Source organism: Podarcis muralis, chromosome 9 (assembly GCF_964188315.1).
Source record: "Podarcis muralis chromosome 9, rPodMur119.hap1.1, whole genome shotgun sequence".
Classification (NCBI taxonomy): domain Eukaryota; kingdom Metazoa; phylum Chordata; class Lepidosauria; order Squamata; family Lacertidae; genus Podarcis; species Podarcis muralis.
In genome coordinates this window covers 12,977,566-12,996,128 of record NC_135663.1, presented here as the reverse complement: position 1 = coordinate 12,996,128, position 18,563 = coordinate 12,977,566, and the positions used below count along the sequence as shown (strand labels likewise).

The 18,563-nt window shown below is 43.7% G+C and overlaps 1 protein-coding gene across 1 annotated transcript in view; it reads left to right on the top strand.

Moving 5' to 3' along the window:
• Positions 1-18,563, top strand: part of PRKG2 (protein kinase cGMP-dependent 2) — a 60,217-nt gene that overhangs the window by 12,890 nt on the left and 28,764 nt on the right. The window contains exons 3-6 of the mRNA XM_028744438.2: positions 5,079-5,245; positions 9,405-9,518; positions 13,713-13,818; positions 17,575-17,638. Coding sequence (XP_028600271.2) covers positions 5,079-5,245; positions 9,405-9,518; positions 13,713-13,818; positions 17,575-17,638 — 451 coding nt within the window. The remainder of the gene's footprint in view (positions 1-5,078; positions 5,246-9,404; positions 9,519-13,712; positions 13,819-17,574; positions 17,639-18,563) is intronic.

Genomic DNA, 18,563 nt, shown 5'->3' with positions numbered 1-18,563 from the left:
TGTAGTGCAGTCTACACAACCGAACAGCAAAACACAAAATGCAGCCAGCAGGTTGTCTACTGCCAGGGCAGGTGCCAGATTCTGATTTTCGTACTTGTTGGGGAAGAGCGAGTAAGAAATCTAAATGATAAGAATATATTTTGGAGCCCAAGGAAAAGTGTCTGTAGGACATCAAGGGAAAAACCAAGATATGTTATGAAAAAAATGAAGTTGGTTTTTATCTCAAGTTACAGTTATTAGGTTGGATTTAGCAGCTTCCCTCCCGCCCCAACTCCCCAAGCAACAGAGACTGAGCTTGAAGTGTCTTCCAAACAACAGATCCCCTTCCAAAACATGTCATTATCACTGAGATGAGTGCCAGAGCGACCCATCCCGTCGTAAAACAGATCTGGCTTTTGAAGCACATTCCTGGTGTGCTTGAAAACATAGCCTACAAAACAGAAGTACAGTGGTACCTCGGGTTAAGTACCGTATTTTTTGCTCTATAAGACTCACTTTTCCCCTCCTAAAAAGTAAGGGGAAATGTGTGTCCGTCTTATGGAGCGAATGCAGGCTGCGCAGCTATCCCAGAAGCCAGAACAGCAAGAGGGATTGCTGCTTTCACTGCGCCCCTCTAGCTGTTCTGGCTTCTGAGATTCAGAATATTTTTTTTTCTTGTTTTCCTCCTCCCAAAACTAGGTGCATCTTGTGGTCTGGTGCATCTTATAGAATGAAAAATACGGTACTTAATTCGTTCCGGAGGTCCGTTCTTAACCTGAAACTGTTCTTAACCTGAAGCACCACTTTAGCTAATGGGGTCTCCCGCTGGAGCACGATTTCTGTTCTCATCCTGAAGCAAAGTTCTTAACCTGAGGTACTAATTTTGAGTTAGCGGAGTCTGTAACCTGAAGCGTATGTAACCTGAAGTGTATGTAACCCGAGGTACCACTGTACTAATAAATGAAATGTACAGTTTGCAGCAGCCCTGTTTGAACCTCAAACTATACATAGCTGTCACGAACGGTATGACCTCCTCCAGTGTATGAATGGGGATATTTCTCCACTTGTAGATGGCCGAAGAAGGATAGCAAAAGTGTCAGAGAACATGATAATAATTACAATAAAGATCAGGGAGGGAACAAATAAAGGAAGGGTTGCTCTATTCTCACCCCACATTTTCTCACCCCTGGTCCTGCTAGCTAGGGATCATGGGAGTTGTAGGCCAAAAACATCTGGAGGGCCGAGGTTGAGGAAGCCTGGTCTAAGCAATAATAAGTTCTCACAACATCTACTTTTTGTAGCTCAGAACATCTGGAGGAGACCAGGTTGGGGAAGCTGCCTTAGAAAGTGTGAGGCTAAATCAAATGGAAGCAGGTTGTCTCTCCTGCCATTCAATCAGGCAGAGGGCCTTCTCTGTAGTGGCACCTGGCCTGTGGAACGCCCTCAAAGAAATAAACAACTACCTGACTTTTAGAAGACATCTGAAGGCAGCCCTGTTTAGGGAAGTTTTTAATGTTTGATGTTTTATTGTGTTTCCAATATTCTGTTGGGAGCCGCCCAGAGTGGCTGGGGAAACCCAGCCAGGTGGGTGGGGTATAAATAAATTATTATTATTATTATTATTATTATTATTATTATTATTATTATTATTATTATCTCATCTGCTGCGAGAGTCTACATGCACCCCATTGAAGTGAATGGGAGTTGTATAAGAGCAGCATAATGCACAACTCAGCTCCCGTTAATGTCCATGGGATTATGCAGGAGAGATTCCCAGTGGATTGTCCCTTTAATTCCTTTAGTTTTTGCCTTGGTTTCTCTTTATTCCTCATTGCAATTTTGTTTTCCATTTTTCCTTCAGCTCTTGATGTTTGAACCTCGTAATTTGTGTTTCCCCCCCACTTCAATATCATATAATGCAGGTGATTGTCTACGATTATGCACCCACTAATTACTACCCTGAGAAATTTTAATGGGGAAGCAGGGCAAAGTTTGCAATTTTTGTTTCATCAATCAACGTTTATAGGGAGAAAGTAACTGCGCCAGACGGGCCTTTAATGGAGTTAATGTTTCTTTATGTCCCCAGCAATAAATAAGCACACCCGTGCAAATAAAAATTACAAATTGAATTGTTGGCAATGGGAGTGGGGAGTAAGTTGATAGGAAAGTAATAATTAGGAAAAGAATAGACTATACGTTTGGTTCATTAGTATATAGGCTGTGTGTAACAGTGGATTGGAACAAAGAGCAATTCTGTATAGATCCTTCAAGGCCATAGCTGTCAACTTTTCCCTTTTTTAAAGGGAAATTCCCTTATTCCGAATAGGATGCCTCGCAAGAAAAGGGAAAAGTTGACAGCTATGTTCAAGGCCCTTCTGCAATGACCTTCTGCCATGTGAGAGCAGCTACAGTGTGCCCTAGTGCAGGCATGGCCAAACTTGGCCCTCCAGCTGTTTAGGGACTACAACTCTCATTATCCCTAGCTAACAGGACCAGTGGTCAGGGATGATGTGAATTGTAGTCCCAAAACAGCTGGAGCCCAAGTTTGGCCATGTCTGCCCTAGTGGTAACATCAGACAACCAGGACCAGATGGGAGGTGGCCAAGTCTTGACCTCTCTTCCCCTTGGCAGCAGCATCCCTCATAGAAACTGGGCCAATGCTGGTTTGGCACTCCATTCTGACCTTTGGTGCCTAGAGAGGAGACACATTGCAGCATATCACAGTTTCATGTGAGGAGGCTATTTCCTGAAGCTAGCCATGCAACCATCATTGAGAACTTGCTGTACTGTTCAGAAACTAGTCTCCTCTTGGAAGCGGCAAGTTCTATGAAGTAATGCATTCTCATTCTCTCTCTCTCTCTCTCTCTCTCTCTCTCTCTCTCGTATTTTGCTTTTTTCCTACAGTGCTTTTAAGATATAACAGGATCAGATGGGGTGGGGGAAGTCAAGATGGAAAACCAAGACAATTAAGCCATAGAAACCCCATAAATGGGGAAAACCAAAACCATAAATGGGGAAAACCAGCTTTCATGAGGGACCATCGTCACGAGAGTGAAATGTTAAGGTAGCCTCAATTGGTCCCTTAGGGACCATATCTAATGCATTGGCCAACTCTGTCGAAATGTTTAATATTTGGGTCTAATTAGGAATTCCTGATGTAAAGAAGAAAAAAACCCACTTATGCAAGATGGCAGTGGGGGTTAGCCTATACTTAGAAAATTTGTTTTCAGCTGAACATTGTGACCTATATACAATGTGATTTGCTAGGCCTAAAGTTTCCTAAATGCCCCAAGTTTCTATTTTGGCCAGGAAACGCGACGACTTCTGTGCCTCTGATTTTATTTTTCTAGGCTTTTATCATTGCCGTTCTTCGTTTTCAAGCTTGCTGCACAGGTAATAAAGCAAATGAATCAAGCTGCAAAACGGGAAGTGATCACTCACTCTTAAGGTGCCCTCTGGAGATTTTGCAGCAAAGCCTCGTTCCCTGGGACAGTTTTACTTTGTTTTATGAATCCAAGTCGGAAGAGACCCTGGAGGGTTTCCAAAGTGCTGTGTTGAGATTCGCTTCATTAGATGGATGAGCCTCACACAGGCAATAACGAAAGCACGGTGTTCCGGGGCAAAGGTTGCCCTTCAAGTTAGCTACCATATTTTTTGCTCTATAAGACTAACTTTTCCCCTCCTAAAAAGTAAGGGGAAATGTGTGTGCGTCTTATGGAGCGAATGCAGGCTGCGCAGCTATCCCAGAAGCCAGAACAGCAAGAGGGATCGCTGCTTTCGCTGCGCAGCGATCCCTCTTGCTGTTCTGGCTACTGGGATTCAGAATATTTTTTTTCTTGTTTTCCTCCTCCAAAAACTAGGTGCGTCTTGTGGTCTGGTGCATCTTATAGAGCGAAAAATATGGTAGATGTGGATTCAGATCCCTTCATTTGCAAATGAATAAATGTATTTCAGTTTCTCAGTTTCTTGGGCTCATACAGTGCATGTTTCATGCAGTGTTGATATGAAGAACCTATGACCCTTTTGATGTTGTTGTTCCAATAACATTTGGAGAGCTGCAGGGTCCCCCTCTTCACCCTAAAGAGTGTTTCACACAGTTACTGTAAGGTAGCCAATGGGTCTCAAACCCTTGGTGAGTGAAGAACTTGCCCTGTGTGCAAAGGCAAGCTCTGAATCTCATCATGGAGCCAACAAAATTGTAATCTGTGTGTGCGTTTGTTTGTGTTTGTGTATGCTTCCATGCTGTAAGTATTTTTGGGAAAGGATTTGGCTGCAACAAATGGCACAACAAATTCTCCAGCCCACATTGGCGAGCTGAGTCCCTGGCATACCCTGTTTGAAGGATCAGGCAGCAAGTGATGTGACAGGCTTCAGCCTGAGACCTTGGAGATCTGCTGGCAGTAGAGATACAGGGCAGGGCAGCGGGGACAGAATTCAATTCAGGTCTCATTTAAACCAGAATGTATCAGAGCTGCACTTCCTGAAACAGCATGAAAACCAAAACATAGCCATCCTCCAAAACTCACACTTTTCTAAATACTGTGATGCAGTTCTCCAATCAATCAGTGTTTACAGAAATGCATATGTTAGGGAAATGTGTGTGTCAAAATGCACATGTTTGTGAAACGACTAACAAAAAATGCATTGTATTAGGAGAAGCTGCTTGCAAAAAAACATGCACGCTAGTCAAAACTGTGGGCAGATTTGTGTTTAGCAGGAGAAAATCGCGCTAAAATACTGAAGAATCTTCCCGAGGATTTAAAAACGACAGCACCCTGCAAACCGCTGCAGAAATGTGGAGGACTGAATTTAAAATGGGGAAATCGAGAAACTTAAGAGAATCGAAATGTACAGATCCTCCCATCCCTAGCTCAGGCAGTGCTAGGCCAGATGGACAAATGCTTAAAGCAACAATTTCCTATGTGCTGAATGTTTTAGGTTGCAGAGAAAAATGTAAACTACTTTCATGGGCACTGGACTGTGAATGCCATGATGTGGGGAATAAGTTGGGCATAATGCAATCCATTTATATGCTGCAAATGAACATGACTTTTGCCTTTCTTTCTCTCCTCTCCTCTCTCTGGTTTACTGAATATAAGTGAGAAAAAGCTCATCACAGATGCCCTGAGTAGAAACCAATTTCTGAAGAGGCTGGACCCGCAGCAGATCAGAGATATGGTGGAATGTATGTATGGGAGAACATACCAGCAAGGGAGCTACATAATCAAACAAGGAGAGCCTGGCAACCATATATTTGTACTGGCAGGTTAGTAAACCACATTAAGTTGTACATTTGAATGGCTAGCACTGGGAATTTTCTGCTTTGACCTGGTATGAACTTGCCATGCTGCAATCCTAGCCCCGCTTACCTGGGAGTGAGTCCTGTTGAATTAAGTAGGACTTGCTTCTGAGTAGATATATTTAAACTCTTAATCTCAGGGTTCTGGGTCTGAGCCCCATGCTGGGCAGAAGATTCCTGCATTGCACAAGGATCACTAGATGATCCTTCTGGCCCCCTCCAAGTCTACAGTTCTGAATTTTATTATTACGATCACAGACCAGTTCTAGCTCACTTACAATATCATAAAACACAACAGGAATACATTGAATTGCAATTGGGTATTACAGAGACAATTCAGATATAGCGGCAGTTAAAAATATATATTAAATCTTGATCACTAAAATATAACCTAAAATTGTCATTTAAAACCTTAATCATTTTGGTAGCACAGCTTGTTCCCTAAGTTTTATGGCAGTCACACAGAATTTGGCCACCCTTAGTGTGATCTCTAGATCCTTGTCGTCTACCAGGAGTTTTAGACATTGAAGTTCGGACCCGTTGGAGATTTTGGTATAAGAGGAGTGATAAATACCGAGCGTATATCCCCGTAGAAATGGCAGCATAAGAAGACATGAGAGACAGTTTTTACCTCCATCGAGCCGCAGGTGCAGACTCAGTCCACGGATGGTTTACCCTCGAATCTGCCCTGCAATAAGGCAGTACATTGAATCTAGCGAGGGTAAATGACTGTCTGTATTTGGGTATTTGTAATTTTGATAAATAATTTTCTGGGGTAAACCCTCTCCCATTATCTTTTATTGCTGGCTGTTTATTCATCTCACATTACTCTACAATTCTATGATTCTAAGATGGCAGCCCAGTTGGAAGATAGGGCTTCCAGCATCCATCTTCTCGATAGTTTAAAACAGGGCAATCCTTTTGTCCATGCAAACTGCACGCTGTGTCTGAACCCAGAAGTTCCATTAGCCAGCGATGTTTCTAGGCACATCAACTATTATTTATGACCGCAAGAGGAGCAATGTGATGCTTGTAATAATGTGTGTTGTGCTTTAAGTGCCTTCCTACCTCATCCATCCATCACAGCAGCCCTAGGAGATGAGTCATTATTATTATCTGTTTATAAATGGCCAGCTGGATATCCCACCTTTCCCCATCCCAGAAATGCTCACAAGAATTATGGATACAGCTTTCCCTTTTTATTTCTCCCACTACCTGACCGCTAAATCCATCTAGCCTTTTCCACAAGCTGCTTGCCACCCCTTTGTCGTCTGGTTTGGCCACTCTTTGCAAGGCGACACCGGATAGTCTAGCTAATGTCAAGGGTTCCAATGCCTCAAGCAGCCAAAATATTACTGAAATATAGAGCTGTCTTGGTGCACCTTCACTGCTGCTTGATACATATGGGCTGAATCAACATACTCAGAGTAAACCAATCAAAATTAGTGGCCATTGCTAGCATAGTTCCATTCATCTCAATGAACCTCTTCTGAGTAAAAGTAAGTTGTCTACAACCCTATGCATTGAAACGCCTCTCTTAAGCTGCATTCCTGGAAGCTAAACTAGATAGGACAGCAGCACCAACATTGAAAAAGAAGAAGAAGAAGAAGAAGAAGAAGAAGAAGAAGAAGAAGAAGAGGAGGAGGAGTTTGGATTTGATATCCCGCTTTATCACTACCCGAAGGAGTCTCAAAGTGGCTAACATTCTCCTTTCCCTTCCTCCCCCACAACAAACACTCTGTGAGGTGAGTGGGGCTGAGAGACTTCAGAGAAGTGTGACTAGCCCAAGGTCACCCAGCAGCTGCATGTGGAGGAGCGGGGAAGCGAACCCGGTTCACCAGATTACGAGTCTACCACTCTTAGGCACTACACCGCACCGGAGTAATTGCTTAATCACATTCACCTGTCTTTGGCCACATTCACACCATGCATTCGGAGCACTACAGTAGCAATTTGAACAGCCCTGGCTTTCCCCAGAGAATTCTGGGAGCCGTGGTTTAAGGTTTCTGAGGGTTATAAGGAAACCCCTGTTCCCCTCTCAGTTCCCAGAGTTCTCTGTGAAGGGGATTTGATTCTTAAACCCCACCCCGGAAAATTGCAAGAAAGGAGACTCAGACTAAACATCAGGGAAAACTTTCTGACTGTATGAGCTGTTTGACAGTGGAATGGACTCCTTGGAGGTTTTCAAGCAGAGGTTGGATGGTCATCTGTCAAGGATGCTTTAGTCGAGATTCCTGTATTGCAAGGGATTGGGCTAGGATGACCCTCAGGATCCCTTTCAACTCTACAGCTCTATGATTCCATAAAATTGTAGCTCTGGGAGGGGAACAGGGGTCAGCACCCTTAATAAACTACAGCTGTAGTACTTTAATTGTATGTTGTGACTGTCACTTTAGTCATGTACAACCCAGCGTAACTTGAGAGTATGCCCCATTGAATTCAGTGGCACTTACTTTTACTTCTGAGAAGCCATAGCTCAGATTTTCCCAACACCCCAATCCATTGTTGTGCTCATAGCCTGCTTGTGAGCTTCTAAATAATAACAATAACAATAACAATAACAATAACAATTTATTTATTTATACTCTGCCCATCTGGCTGGGTTTCCTCAGCCACTCTGGGCAGCTCCCAACTGAATATTATTATTATTAATAATAAAGCAATCAAACATCAAACATTAAAAACTTCCCTAAACAGGGCTGCCTTCAGATGTCTTCTAGAAGTCAGATAGTTGTTTATTTCCTTGACATCTGATGGGAGGGCGTTCCACAGGTTGGCTGCCACTACCAAGAAGGCCCTCTGCCTGGTTCCCTGTAACCTCACATCTCGCAGTGAGGGAACCGCCAGAAGGCCCTTGGAGCAGGACATCAGTGTCTAGGCTGAATGATGGGGGTGGAGATGCTCCTTCAGGTATACTGGGCTGAGGCTGTTTAGGGCTTTAAGATCAGCACCAACACTTTGAATTGTGCTCGGAAATGTACTGGGAGCCAATGTAGGTCTTTCAAGACCAGTGTTATGTGGTCTCAGTGGCCTCTCCCAGTCCCCAGTCTAGCTGCCGCATTCTGGATTAGTTGTAGTTTAGGGTCACCTTCAAAGGTAGCCCCACGTAGATCGCATTGCGGTAGTACAAGCGAGAGATAACTAGAGCATGCACCACTCTGCCATTGGAGCATATCAATGGCTAATCCTGCAGGGCTCCTCTTTTTACAATATGGCAACTAAGCTGCACTGCAAGGCAAATGTCTGGGGTGAGACTGTGGGGCAGATTCAGCTCCCTCACCCCTATACCCCACTTTGACATTCACAATGAGGCATGCAGGCAGGCACACTTTGCCAAGATGTGTGCTTAAATAAACATGGTTGCTGGCGTCACATTTGGTTTGACCTTTGGTGCAATTAACACTGCCATAGTTCTAGCTGAGTCGATAGCTGAATCGAGTTACTCCTAATTAACCCAGTGAAATCAATACTAGGGAGGAAATAGCTCCCCTGAACATGGCGTTAAGAGCAAAGCTGTCCTTTCCTCCTAAAAAAAGATTCGCCTCTAATTTCCACTGGCTCCTCCAATATTAGAACCATTGTTTAATGTTTAGCAAAATAGCTACTTTGTGGACAGTGTGCTTGTGATATATTCGACTTTTTAGCCTCGAAGGAAACAATTGCAGCAAAGAAACGTACAGCCATGTTCAGAGATCACCTGCACATGAAATCTTGCCGTTAGCTGAAATGAGGAATAAAGTTTTGGATGCAGAAGGCGGTAAAATATTGTTAACTCTAATAAAATCCATTTTTCAATGAATATATAAAAAAAGGTGTAAGAGAAATTGCCCAGAGCAGAATCTTCATGGAGAGGTTGTAATTTATCTTGCTGTATATATTGAAAACGGTGTAAAACTCATGTAGGGGTTTTAAGCTGCAGGCTTAAAAATCCGTTGAGGTTTATTCTAAGTTCCCAGTTCTAAACTGCTAGGGATAGTTCACACTAACACAAGTACTAGCTCAGATATTAGATTACCTGGCTGTCATGGAGTTTTTTTGGGGGCGGTTATGTTTTATATAAAAGTGACTGTAGGAACCGTCAGCAAAATTGCACACCATTTTTGATGCTGTCTTTTTCTCCCCGCAGAAGGCAGGTTGGAAGTCTTTCAGCAAAACAAACTTCTCTCTTCGATTCCTGTGTGGACAGCGTTTGGGGAGCTGGCCATTTTGTACAACTGCACAAGGACGGCCTCGGTGAAAGGTGTGTGCACTTAATCCCTCAAAATTTTGCAAAAGCAGAAAAGCAATCCTCCCAAGGCTGCTCTTTCCTGATAGAAGAGACTGTGGCGATGAGGAGACAAACAGAGAAGAGCCGTACAGTGGCCATGGAGGACTCTTGTGAGACAAAACCTGCAGCTTTGGGTTTGATGCTGCACGGCAAGGATGAGGAGCCAGATGTTGTTGGACTCTCATCAGCACCAGTGAGCATGACCAATAGTCAGCTCGCTGTCGTCCAACAACAGCTGAAGGACCCCAGGTTCCCCATCCCTGCTGTAGAGATTCTGAAGCACACCATCTGGTCGTCTCTAGCTATGGCTGTGAGGCCTTGGGCAGCTGAGGGTGGTGGAACAAGCAGTTGTGAGGGGATTTAGCAAATGGAATTCCAAAACTGGAGCAGCAGTTCGTGGGTGAAAGGGCAAAACAAGGTAGATCAGGGCTAGAGATGGGCAAATCTGTCAGTTTCAATTTCTCAGTTTTTCAGTCCACATTTCCACCTCAGTTTCCAAATTATTATTTATTTTTTTAAGTCCTCCTGAAAATTCATCAGCATTCTAGTGCAAATTTCTCCCAGCACATCCTTTTTTTTTGATGCAGTTTTCTCTAATATGCACATTTGTGCAAAGTATATTTTCCCTAATAAATATTAGGGAATGTTAATATTTTCTCTAATATAATGCACGTTTGCATGCCATTTTCAGTAATGTATGCATTTATATGTAATTAACATATGCATTTTAGTACGCATTATTTGGCTGGAGAACTGCTCTGCAAAATTCAGAGGAGTGCAAATTTTGAAGACCGGCAGTGTTTCAGTTCGTGCATTGTTTTGGGAAGTGTGATTTAGGTGGATTCACCTTTAAATGACGCAGGTGGCGCTGTGGGTTAAACCACAGAGCCTAGGACTTTCTGATCAGAAGGTCGGTGGTTTGAATCCCTGTGACAGGGTGAGCTCCCGTTGCTCTCTGCTCCTGCCAACCTAGCAGTTCAAAAGCACGAAGTGCAAGTAGATAAATAGGTACTGCTCTGGCAGGAAGGTAAATGGCGTTTCCATGTGCTGCTCTGGTTCGCCAGAAGCGGCTTAGTCATGCTGGCCACATGACCCGGAAGCTGTACGCCGGCTCCCTCGGCCAATAAAGCGAGATGAGCGCCGCAACCCCAGAGTCGGTCACGACTGGACCTAATGGTCAGGGGTCCCTTTACCTTTACCTTTAAATGAGAACTGAATCGAACTGAATCAAATTTTGGCTCTGTCCCTAATCAGGGAAGGCAGACGGACAAATATATGTGTCAGGCAGGCAGAGGCTAATCTAATAGGTGTGGGAAAACATCCCAGTAGTTTCCCATGACATGTTCCCAAACAAGATCTGGGGGTGTTACATACAGAGGGATCTGATTGGTGCATCATTTTCACTCTTGGATATGTGAGTTCCAATAAGAGGTTCCTACTGTCTGCTCTGAAGTAGCAACAGTTCCCTTCTCTGGCCAGTTGGTCAATGCATTGGCCCAGAACTCCTAGCTCCAGAAGCCTAGTTAGATTCTTGAAGGGAAAAAGCAGGCCCTGAGGATCTTTTCGCGTGTTGATCAGACGCAATTCATATTCAGAAAAGCGGCACGGAACAATTTCTGCTAATCTCATACAAGAGGCAGCACCATGCAGATTAGTTTATCTGCCATGACCACTTTCTATTTTGATTCTCGTTTGTTTTTTACGAAGTGCTCCTGAGTTGTCATCTCGTTACAGCCCCAGGTCAGGTTTTGAGCAGTTTTTGGTGCATGTTAATTAGGAGCCTTTGTCAACGTTTCTCCTTAGCATCCTAAGCACAACTCGGATGTTATTAACTTCTGGGAAGTCTGAAGATTTCAGGGGGGGGGGTGTATTTGTATTTAATAGCATGCATACATATTGCAGCGGGATTGAGATTAGGGGACAGCTTACCTTCTGGGCGATGTTCCAAGGGCCACACTCCAATGGCGAGCAACACCAGAGGCAAAAATGGGTTGAGCAATAAGTGTCAATTTTGCTTTTGTACAATGGGCCACTTTCTACACACACCTCTCTATCCTTCATTCAGGCAAGAGTCATTATCATATAAGAAAGAAATATTCTCCACAGTATTAATAAGAAGGACCGTCAGTTGGTTTATGTTTTGTTCTTTCTCTGAAAAGCTCAAGAGCAAAATACCAAGGGGCTATTTCATCCTTCCCCATGTAGGGGTGGACTGTGGTAATATACATAGCTGTCAACTTTTCCCTTTTCTTGCGAGGAATCCTATTCAAAATAAGGGAATTTCCCTTTAAAAAAGGGAAACATTGACAGCTATGGTAATATACCACCTTGTGCATTTGACACCCTACCCCCAGCCCTTGTGGCACCAGCTTAAGCTGGGCTTTGGGAAGGAGGCATGAGGCTCTGGGAGGATCCTAGAGCCCTCCTACCTCCTTCCCAAAGGTAAGCACTTGCCTGGTTTTGGGAAGGATGAAGGAGGACTCTAGGACCCTGCCAGAGCCCTAATGGCTCCTTCCTGAAGCTGGACAAGTGTTTACCCACTTACCAGGCTTTGAGGATGCACCCATCTTGGCTGCACACCCGGTGTGGCTGCAGGGCTCATACTGCTCTAAATCCATCTCTGCCCCACAGCAACCCTATGTGGCAACTTAGATTGGGGGTCAGAGAATGGACAAAGGCCACTGGGCATAGGAAGAATGGTGGAGACCACCTCCCCAGCCTGACGCTTCCAGAGAAGAAGGAGACAGTTCTGAATTACAACAGGAGTTTGAGGGAGGTCACAGCTCAGAGGAAGATGAGGGGGAAAGTTGGGAAATAATGGGAGAGGCGGAGGGGGCAGAGCTGGAGCAGCTAGCTGACATGTTATCACTAGAAAGCATTCCAGACCCACCATCTCACAGAACCTGGTGAGCCTTAAAAGTAGGAGAGCAAAGGGCTTGGAGACAGATGGCCCTAAGCGGCAACCATAGGGGTGGTGGTGCTGTTGACGAATATAATAATAATTAATAATAATTTATTATTTATACCCCGCCCATCTGGCTGAGTTTCCCCAGCCACTCTGGGCGACTCCCAATAGAGTGTTAAAAACAATACAGCATTAAATATTAAAAACTTTCCTAAACAGGGCTGCCTTCAGATGTCTTTTAAAGATAGGATAGCTGCTTATTTCCTTCACATCTCACGGGAGGGCATTCCACAGGGCGGGTGCCACTACCGAGAAGGCCCTCTGCCTGGTTCCCTGTAACCTCACTTCTCGCAATGAGGGAACCGCCAGAAGGCCCTTGGTGCTGGATCTCAGTGTCCGGGCTGAACGATGGGGGTGGAGACGCTCCTTCAGGTATACAGGACCGAGGCCGTTTAGGGCTTTAAAGGTCAGCACCAACACTTTGAATTGTGCTCAGAAACGTACTGGGAGCCAATCCAGATCTCTCTGCATTGAGGAAGTTAGGAGAGAAGGGGATTGGAGCTTTACTCGGAGGAATACCATTATCCCAAGAGGCTGCATTTCTAAGCCTCTCTCTGTGAATATTGACTAAAAAGCAGTTGGTAAGAACTTTCCTTGTCTTATCCATTCCTGGCAACCTGCTGTGGGGATTGGATCCTCTGACACCTGACACCCACTTGAACACTATTTTCCTTATCCTGGCACTCTAACTCAGGGGTAGCTATTGTGGTGCCTCCCAGATTTTGTTGTACTCCAGTTCCCATATGCCTCACTCAGCAATCAAAGATGATGGGACTAGCAGTCCCACAAAATCTGGGATGCATCACCTTGGATCTGTCCCCTTGGAAGACTCTGAGCTATTGTTAGTTCTTTACTATGAAATCCTGCTGAGAATGCCAATTATTCATTTACAACATTTATAAGCTGTCCTGGAATAGAAATCGTCCAGGGTGAAACACGAGCAGTTGCTGTGCAAAATCATATCATCACACCAGCGAGGTGTGAAGCCGCTGGTTGCAGCTTCCCTCGCTGACAATTTCTGCTAGGAGAAGGTGATACAAAAATCCCACTGTGAGTGTGAATGCATTCTCAGTTTCACGAAGAACCTCAGTCAATGTGCTCATTTCGGTGGATTTGCACTGGGTGTACCTGGGTGATTTTTTGTATGCTGTAGAATGGTTTAGCTTCTTAATTTTGCTTTTCTTCCCCGCTTGTTCCTAAAGCTGTCACCAGCGTGAAAACATGGGCATTAGACAGAGAGGTTTTCCAGAATATAATGAGGAGGACAGCACAAGCAAGGCATGAACAATACAAAAACTTCCTCAGAAGGTAAACAACACATACGCTTGTTTTCTCAGGATAGACAGATAATTATTGCTGCATTTAGTGGGGAGGGTCTGGTGAATTTAGATACATTGACTTCATTTAGGCATGATGCTACACTGTGGTTTAGCATTAGGAGAATCCCCTAGCTTGACCTGAGCTTGCAGCCTTTCCATGGCTGTGAGGAGGGAGTCAGAAGCTACCAATTCTGTTTTAGATTAACCACTGTTTAGCGTGTCATCTGAACCCTAAACTGTGGTTAAATTTAACTGTGGTCAATGAAAAAATGCCAGCTTCCTAAACTACAGTGGTACCTCGGGTTAAGTACTTAATTCGTTCCAAAGGTCTGTTCTTAACCTGAAACTGTTCTTAACCTGAAGCACCACTTTAGCTAATGGGGCCTCCTGCTGCCGCCGTGCCTCCGGAGCACGATTTCTGTTCTCATCCTGAAGCAAAGTTCTTAACCCGAAGTACTATTTCTGGGTTAGCGGAGTCTGTAACCTGAAGCGTATGTAACCCGAGGTACCACTGTACTCAGATGATATGGCAAGCTATGGTTAATGAAAAACAGAAGTGATTGCTTCTGAATTCATCCTCGGGGCAATGGCAGAAAAGGGTGGAGCTCAGGGGGAAGATTATGCTCATAACATTAAATTAGCTTGGCAGCACTTCCAGATTGCTGCTGTTTTGGGGTGGGATTCAGACACATAATGCACAATTACAGTTTATTGGGACGTCTTGCACAAAAATCCTTCTCCCCACAAATATTGGACTTTTTGTGAAAATGAAATTGATGGGGAAATTTACTGGATAGTGCATCAATGCTTGCTTTGACACATTGTCTAACCTGTCTGCAAACAAATCAGAATGAATGCTCATTAAATTAGGGTTGCCATATGTCCTCTTTTTCCAGGACACATCCTCTTTTTCATGGGTATGTAAAATAAGAGTTGTCACAGTGATCCATAGTTAAAAGTAGAAGTTGGCAAATGTGCCCTCTTTTTTGCTCTTCAAAATACGGCAACCCTACATTAAATAGTCCACATTGTCTCAACTCCCTACAAACGAACCTGGATGAATGTTCAATAAACAGGTTATCTGGAAGAAGCCCAACTGTATATTATTGAAAATAAGCAGAGATCCAAGATTATCAGTCAGTCATTCAATCCTCTTGTTTTTAGATGGCAGAGCCTTGGAACAGATTGCCAAGTAAAACTTCTCTAGCAATTCAGATTTGAATGTTTTTATTTAATTCCTTACTGCAAGCTGCTTTGACATCAAGTACCCACTTAATGCCTCACTGATTGTGGGTGAAGTATCTGCAAGTCTGCCATGGACATTTACAGATTTCAATTACATCTATATTTAGTAAATAAAGTCAATGAGGCAGACACAGCAATATGTCTTGAGAGCAGCCTTGCTGACTGAGAAAATTTTATTTACAGAATTTCTTGCTGGCCTTAGGGCAGGTTACTATAACACAATGGTACAGTATTAAAATCAGCTTAAAAATTGTATTAGAAGGCCAGATTTCTTGCAGGTATTTTGATTTTCTCTTGTAGCCCACAACCTGTGTGGCTCTATATTCAGAGATAGAAAGGCTATCAGTGGCTATTTGCAGTGACAATGCTCTCCTTCCATTGTATGCTTCAGAATACCAGTTGCTGGAAATCGCAAGTAAGGAGAGTGCTGTTGCCCTCAGGTTTTGCTCAGGGGCTTCCTGTGGGCATCTGGGCTTCGAATCCACAGTGCTGAGATCAAGAATCTAATGCTCTGCTAACTGAGCTATCCTCTACCATATCTGATCTAGATATGATCAGATCTGATTCAGATGGGCTGGTGTTTTGAACCACAGGCCCAAAGGAGAACCTAAGCGAGTGGTTTGATGCGGAGATACCAAAGAAGGATGTCATAAATGCCAGAATGACTAGCTCTAGTGCTTTATTAAAGAAAGGTGTAAACTTACAACAAAACATTCAGAGCCTCACTGTCTTTACAGACACAGCACGGACACTGCAACAGGGAGAGGTTGTTGCGACTTGCCCTCACCCAGGCAAATGTGTACAGTGTTACCTCTGGTTACGTGCTTAATTCGTTCCGGAGGTGTGTTCTTAACCTGAAACTGTTCTTAACCTGAAGCACCACTTTAGCTAATGGGACCTCCCGCTTCTGCCACGCTGCCGCTGCCCGATTTCTGTTCTCATCCTGAAGCAAAGTTCTTAACCTGAGGTACTATTTCTGGGTTAGCGGAGTCTGTAACCTGAAGTGTATGTAACCTGAAGCGTATGTAACCCGAGGTACCACTGTATACAGTGGTACCTTGGTTCTCAAACTTAGTCTGTTCCAGAGGTGCATTTGACTCCTGAAACCATTTGAAAACCAAGGCACAGCTTCCGATTGGCTGTAGGAGCTTCCTGCATTCAAGCGGAAGCTGTGTTGGACGTTTGGCTTCCAAAAAACGTTCGCAAACCGGAACACTTACTTCTGGGTTTGTGGCGTTCGGGAGCTGATTTGTTCAGCAACTAAGCCGTTTGGGAACCAAGGTACCACTGTACATTACTTATACAAAGATCAACATACGTCAGCTTGGCCAGAGCTTACCATCAGGGCATAAGTGGCAACTATCCAAGGCGTACAAGAGCCCAGCATTCCAGGACCCCCAGATAAGCATAGCACCAAAGCAAGTCAATTAGCATATATCCACACAAGTGAATATAAACTTATATATGAGCTCATTCTTATAACTACCAAATAGTTTTGGGATTATCTTGACTACCAAGATGGAGTCTGCAGGCCTTCTGGGACAGTCTCAGCTTTGGGTCAAGTCAGCTGTTCTTCTGTGTTGCTCCTTGTGTATATAGTTCAAAGCTGAAGGGCTGCATTTCAAGAGTGTGTGGGCTTGTGCAGGGAAGAGAATTTCAGGGCCAAATTACATGTGATGTTAGCTTGTCCCTCCCAAATAAGAGGGCAAGATTAAGCACACTTGCTTTTAACATGCAACTAACCTTAGTGGTGAGCTCCCATTGCTCGGTCCCTGCTCCTTCCAACCTAGCAGTTCAAAAGCACGTCAAAGTGCAAGTAGATAAATAGGTACCGCTCCGGCGGAAAGGTAAATGGTGTTTCCGTGCGCTGCTCTGGTTTGCCAGAAGTGGCTTAGTCATGCTGGCCACATGACCCGGAAGCTGTACACCGGCTCCCTCAGCCAGTAAAGCGAGATGAGCTCCGCAACCCCAGAGTCGGTCACGAGTGGACCTAATGGTCTGGGGTCCCTTTTGCCTTTTAACCTCAGTAGAGCTCTTATTTCTGTCACAACTATTTAGCAGCATATCTGAATTGGAAGCAGGTAACTTAAATAATAACAAAATATTCCATTATAACTACATGGTGCTGAAAGCACTGAAGAACACATTTTTTCAGGGGTATATTTTCAATTATTTAGCTCACATTGGTTCTCCTGTGCTACTGCTAAGCCTTATATCAGTACCCCCTATCTGAGCATCATTCACTTGCTCGGATAATTTCTGTTTTGAGAGTTATCATGGATAATATCCTTTTGGATTGGGAGAAGCATTCATTTTATTTAGGTCATAATATTTATACACCACTCGATTGTAAGAACCCTAAAACGTAACAATAACTAAAAAGAACTCAGCTACTCCGACAATAAATGTCTACAACAGGAAAGCTGAAACTGTGTATAGGAGTTGAAACTCTACATACAAGTTGAATTAAATGCAATCCTTTGACATTTATCTTTCAAAGTGTTTCTCTGCTGAAGAATCTACCTGAAGATAAACTGACAAAGATTATAGACTGCTTGGAAGTGGTAAGTAGTTTTATACCCAGTGGCATGGGCTTCCAATGAGATCTCTTGTATTCTGTTTTAAAGCTTCAGGAAAAATCCTGTATGACAGACAGCAGTTAACCTGGGATTACGTGGTATAAAATAATGTGTTGTAGATTCACATCCACTTTAAGTAACTGGCAGAATTCAGCTGGTGCCCTTGTGCTCTACCAAAGGGCTTTTGATCCTGCAGTGCCTCTGGAAAATCAGCTCCAGAGAGTTGAGGGGACCCTCTGGAAGAGGATAGAAAGTGGGCTACACTTTCAATAGAAGGTGGCATGGGGGGCCAGGGGAAGGGAAGATTGGAAAAATACTCCTCTTCTGTTAGTGGATGCCTCCATTGGATCAAAAACATTTTGATCAAGAGTTCAAGGGCACTAATTGGTTTAGCTCTCATTGCCGCATGGGAAATGGGCAGATTTTGCTGTCTATTCCTATATATGTTTACTCGGGGGTGGGACACGCTCCCTAATAAGCGGGTATAGAACAGTAGGCCAAGTGGCTGAACTTTAACTAAAATCACCAAATATTCCAGAAGAGCAAGACTATGTCTTACCTGCGGCACTGGAAAGTCAGCATGGTAGTAGGACAGCTAAGCCTAGTTAGTTATGATAATTTTCTATACCCAGAGCTGTTGTTTTTAACATTGGGGAATATTTCAAAAATTACAGTTGCACAAAGAAGTGATGATTGACGGTGTGGGAAATCTGTTTTTAGCTGATTGTAGTGTCATCACAAAAATGACCATATTACGGGCTTGTGTTTCTCAGACAGTGACCACATCCACATCATATATCAAGAGCAGTGCCATACAATTTTAATAATATTTATTTATTTATTTATTTATTTATTTATTTATTTATATATACCCCATCCATCTGGCTGGCTTCCAACAAAATATTAAAAT